The 5,195-nt window shown below is 47.9% G+C and overlaps 1 protein-coding gene across 1 annotated transcript; it reads right to left on the bottom strand.

The window, feature by feature from the left end:
* Positions 1-785: 785 nt before the first annotated feature.
* rtn4rl2a (reticulon 4 receptor-like 2 a) lies at positions 786-4,797 on the bottom strand. The gene is made up of 4 exons (XM_074628764.1): positions 4,410-4,797; positions 3,263-3,489; positions 2,888-3,121; positions 786-2,706 (listed from the first exon to the last, which is right to left on the bottom strand). Exons 1-4 carry the CDS (start codon positions 4,465-4,467, stop codon positions 1,846-1,848), a joined length of 1,380 nt encoding a protein of 459 aa, XP_074484865.1. The 5' UTR covers positions 4,468-4,797; the 3' UTR covers positions 786-1,845.
* Positions 4,798-5,195: the final 398 nt, after the last annotated feature.

The following is a 5,195-nucleotide window of genomic DNA, read 5'->3' as shown; positions in this document are numbered from 1 at the left end:
CCCAGCTCTGGCCTTGAGAGATGGAGGGAGCTCGAGGAAAACGGTGTGCAAATAGAAGGAAAGAAGAAAAGTATATATCAGCACACCTACAGAACCTCGCTGCCTACAAAGCGATGTGGAAACATGCTTTGAAGAGGGAGGGAATAATAAGCTGCTGTTGGAGAAAGTGGATGCCTATATTTGGTAACTTCCTCCTCCCTTTTTTTTACTTCCGCTGCTTGCTCAGAACATTTCTCCTCCTTATTTTTGCAGCCTCAGCATTAACGAATTCCCTGTGAAGTTTGACTTCTAAGCCCACTCCTCAACCGCTTCACATCATCTCCATCAGTCCGTCTGCATGTCGGTCTTAATTTGTCTCCCGCCCTCTGCGGCTCCGACAGTCACCAGACTCTCTCATTGCTCTCTTGGTGTATTTACAAATCAGGCAATTTGCACCTCGTTTTGTCCATCTGGCGTCGCCCACCGATGAGTCAGTGGAGTGACAAACCTGCTGACGTATTTGCCTTTTGCAGAGGTGTCAGCTTGTGAATCCCATTCATCCCCATTCACCCAGACACACAGACAGATGCCCATCACAGCCAGAGCCGTTCCGAGCGCCTCTAGCTGTGACATCAGGTCCACGCGGTCAGTCCTTTCAGCGGTCACGGGTTTAGTCACGCTGCAGCAATCTGCTACTTTTTGGTGGATTTTTGTTTTGAGTTGTTTTGCCTTTAAGAGAACCTTAAATCCCCCCCACTTTTTTAAAGTAAGTTCTGCCCACAAAGAAAAGCATGATTCAGGAAATATTCAGTATACATTTTTTTATCAAGATCTTCATCAGCATCAAAATCAACAATCTTTACACAGTATATCAATATGTCACAGAAAGACATCCACAAACCAAATATCTCTGGCTTCCTGACAGGAAGCATTCTTTCCCTGTGAGTGTCAAAAACGACACCACGTTTACAGAAAACGGTGTGATTCGGATGAATGGAATGACTAGTGGATTTATTACTTTTGCTTCTACCGCCAGCACCGTCTTCTCACAGTGTCCCGCTGTATTCTCGCTGCCTCTTTTCTTATTGCTGCGTGAACCCTGTCCACCTCCTCCCTCCCTTTCTCTCTCGCTCTTTCTAATCCTGTTTCGTAGAACAACCCCTCCCGTTCTTCTCCCTGTAATTTTCCTCTCCGTCTTTCCTTCTTCGCTGATGTCCCTGCATTTCCCTCTCTCTCCTCTCTCTCTTTGTTTTCCCTACCCTCCCCAGCTTCACAGTATATTGTCTTCTCCTCTCTGTCTCTCAGTGAACTCACTGTGCTCTGTCCTGTAGAAGCACTAGCCTTCTCTCCTGGATGAAGATGAAATTGGACCACAGATATCAAATATCACAAAAATACGTACCTATTTACATAACACTTTAAGTGGTTACAGTATTGTCATTACTGTGCACTGTTTCTAACAGTAATCTTAGTGGCAACCAAATAATTGGATGCACTAATAGCAATAGTAGTTATAACTAAGTCGAGGTGACAAAATTGACAACAGCATTCACAACTGCTATCAAATTGCACTGATATTAAGTGATGGACTCAGCCCTCGTTGCCCTGATTGCAGGGAATCATAACGTCACACCATACAGGTGAGACACAGAAAGCCATACCTGTAGAGTATTATAGATGTATGTGAAAAGTGTTAAGCCCTGTAGGTGGTAGATTCAGAATCTAACCGTCCCCCTATCTCCCTCGCTGTGCCTTGAGGATTTGGCTAACAGCAAAGCGGGCAAAGGGGGTGTAGAGTCTAACAGGTGTCCTCGCAGCCTTTAAAACAGGCTAGAAGGCGAAGGGATGTGGTGCTAAGAGTCACATTCAGCCGAATAGCAGGTGGAGGTTCAGGCAGAGGCTGGAAACAGTTAGGGCCAGTAGTGTGAGGAAAGAGGGCGAGCAGGACGAGGGAGAGGAGGAAGATGGAGGCATGTCGAACTCAGGCGGACACTCGAGCTCTACGCATCGCAGGGTGACACCTGAGTCCTCATTGCCGTAGTTTTCCCAGTACTCTTCTGCGTCGAGTTTGGGCAGCGCCAGCTCTTCCTCCCCCAGCTCATACTTGACCACTGAGGTGGTTGTGGATGGGCCTTTACCGTACAAACCAGCTTTGACCGTCTCCGAGGATTTCTCAAACAGGCCTTTCGTGGACGATTGGGGCTTGTTCTTGTGGAACCACCAGCGGGTCTTGGTGCTGAAGGTGGTGGTGGTGGAGCCTGCGATGGAGCCGGGGTCGGGCAGGGGGCAGAGTGCGAAGTCCATCTCGCGAAGGAAGCGGAGGTCCTGGTTGCGGCGGGCGGAAGGGGAGGCGCAGATCACTTCGGACGAAGACACGCGGGCCTCGCGGAACCACTCCCACAGGCCGCGGGCCTCGCAGCCGCAGGACCAGGGGTTGGCGTTGAGGCGGAGGAACTCGATGCCCTGGGTGTCCCTCAGGGTCTGGCTGGGCAGCTCGGCCAGGGAGTTGTTGAAGAGGAAGAGCATCGTCAGGCGGCCGAGGTCGCGGAAGGCGCGGCGGTTCACCTGCCTGACGCGGTTGTCGTGGAGGAGGAGGCGGTCGAGGTTGACGAGGCCGCGGAACACGTTCTCCGAGAGGGTGCGGATGCGGTTGCCGTGCAGGAAAAGCTGGCTCAGGTTGATGAGGTCAGAGAAGATGTCGTCCTGCAGGAAGTGAAGATTATTCTCCTGAGGAAGTAGAAATAGAAGAAGGGAAGAGGTTAAGCATGAAAAGAAGAGACACACTGGGATTTGTAATATTTGTAACTGGACTATTTGTGATGCTGTGTGTATGTGTGGGAGGCTGCATGTGTTTGTGTATCTAACTGTGTGTCAGTTATCTACATGCATTGGTTTATATCTCTCCTACCTGCAGGTAGAGGAACTGCAGGCTGTAAAGCTTGTGGAAGAGGTCATGAGGCAGGGCAGTGAGTTTGCAGCGGTGCATATGGAGGCTCTGGAGTTTCTCTAGGCCGCGGAAGGCTCCCCCCTCCAGCCTGTGGAGGTTGTGGTTGTCCCCCAAGTCCAACTCCTCCAAGTCCCTCAGTTCACTGAAGGCCCCTGCCTCAATCCACGTAATGTTGTTAGAGAACAGCCACAGGACCTGATGATTCAAAGAGAAACACACGAATTGAAAAGGTGATTATTATCCTCATTCTCCTTATTCAACTTAACATTTCCAAAACGTGCAGAAAATAAAACTTTTTCCAAGAAGACACAGCAGATTCACACTCTGTTTCCTTACCTGAGTCCCGAAGCCAAAAGAGCCAACTCTGAGCTCCGTGATGCGGTTGTTCTGGAGGAATACACGCTGCGACTCATAGGGCACTCCGACCGGCACGGTGGTGAAGTTCTGCGCCTGGCAGCTCACAGTCATGGGCGTCGGGTAGCACACGCACAAGTGCGGGCACGCCGAAGCCGGACTTGGCTTGCCGAGGACCAGCCACACCACCAACCAGAGGGAGAGACCGCCTGGAGGAGAGGAAGGAAGAGAGAGAGAGATGGAGGTGAGCTGGAGCTGACATCATCCTTTATTCTACATCACAACCAGCATGCTGAGTCTAAACCGTTATTGCACTGGTATTTTAGTTGGAATTACATCTAGATTTTCTACACTTTACAGCTGCATGTGTCTACAGTAAGTTAAGTTTACGCATCGGCACACTTGCACCGACCATTACGCACAGCATGATCACAAAAGTGTCAAAATACAGCAGCTCTTTCTAAGAATTAATCCAAAGTTCCCATCATATTCCACTTCACATTCTGCAGTTTGACTACTCTAAGTCATAAAATAATAATATATTTTCTTTTGGAATTTCTATAATCCATCCAATCATGTATCCATATTTGATGTGTTTAATATCTTTAAAAAGAGCCTCAATCTTTCTTGGATTAAAAACGTAGAAATTGTTTCACAAGAAATGATCACAAAAGTGTCAAAATACAGCAGCTCTTTCTTAGTATTAATCCAAAATGCTGGTCATACTCCACTTTACATTCTGCAGTTTGACTACTCTAAGTCATAAAGTAAGTCGTTTTGTCCTTTGGAATTTCTATCATCTATCCAATCATGTATCCATATTTGATGTTAATATGTTTTTTAAAAAAGAGCCTCAATCTTTCTTAGATTAAAAAAACATAGAAATTGTTGCACAAGTTATGAAAAGCAGCATAACAGTATAGCTCCGTTGTATCCATGAATTTCTATCATCCATCCAATCATGTATCCATATTTGATGTGTTTACTATCTTTAAAAAGAGTCTCAATCTTTCTTAGATTAAAAACATAGAAATTGTTGCACAAGTTATGAATGAAAAGCAGCATAACAGTAGCTTCTGTTGTGTCCATGTATCCAAAAAATCCAAAGGAAAGACAGAGATAAACTTACTTTTGCAGTTGCGCATGATGGAGCATCGTCGGCTCCGAGAAATCGAAGAGGTGTCCATCCTGAACCAAAAGCCCAAAAGCGAGTTAGCCTAGATAGGTTGTTAAATTAAAGCCTGCTATCTCCGCTGATGCGCTGGTTCCCGAGTCGGATCGGAGCGACTGAGAGTGTGCCGGTTGATGGCTACCAGTGTCCCATTTATACTCCAGCATGCCGTTATTGCCTACGGCAGTGGGCACCGAGGAATCTCCTACGTCACCGATCCGGGGGTCATGAATGAATGAGGGCGGCAAGAAGAAACGGAAAGAGGAGGGGCCGTTACCGTAGGGGATTCTCTCTTGGAGAGCTCGGACGCGCGTAAAAGACTGGTTGGAGACGTGCGCTCAGAGGAGGAGAGGAGGAGACTTTCTCGACGCACTTAGAAAGAAAGAAGGGAGGGGAGGGTGAAAGTAGAAACGGTGAAGGGAGGGTGGAAGGCATGGTGCCCGGTAATGATGACTAGGCTCTGTGGAGGAGCGGTGAACGGGTAGGAGAGAGGAGAGGAGCGCACAGCTCGCTTCCTGGCTGGCTCTCTCAGAGACCGTTATGGGCTGCTTCCGGCGCACAGACAGAGAGATAGATACAGAACATGGGCTTAGATGGTTTCTGCCTTAGGAAAAGGAGGATGCCCCTGAATTATGATTCATTCAACCACGAGAGAGAACTCGGTGCCAGAGAAGAGTCACTCAAAGCAATTGAGTGATTGAGTAGTATTTTGTTGTGTGGAGGTTAAATGCTCCAGTCATGCTG

This window comes from Sebastes fasciatus, chromosome 3 (assembly GCF_043250625.1).
Source record: "Sebastes fasciatus isolate fSebFas1 chromosome 3, fSebFas1.pri, whole genome shotgun sequence".
In the NCBI taxonomy this organism is placed as follows: domain Eukaryota; kingdom Metazoa; phylum Chordata; class Actinopteri; order Perciformes; family Sebastidae; genus Sebastes; species Sebastes fasciatus.
Note: the sequence above shows the minus strand (reverse complement) of the source record. Positions and strands in the feature narration are given on the sequence as shown.

Excerpts from the sequence above, each read along its gene's own strand:
- rtn4rl2a (XM_074628764.1), bottom strand. The coding sequence starts at position 4,467 with ATGGACACCTCTTCGATTTCTCGGAGCCGACGATGCTCCATCATGCGC. Across the intron at positions 3,490-4,409 it reads CATCATGCGCAACTGCAAAA|GCGGTCTCTCCCTCTGGTTG; the intron begins GTAAGTTTATCT and ends CCTCTCCTCCAG. Across the intron at positions 3,122-3,262 it reads CTTTTGGCTTCGGGACTCAG|GTCCTGTGGCTGTTCTCTAA; the intron begins GTAAGGAAACAG and ends TTGAATCATCAG.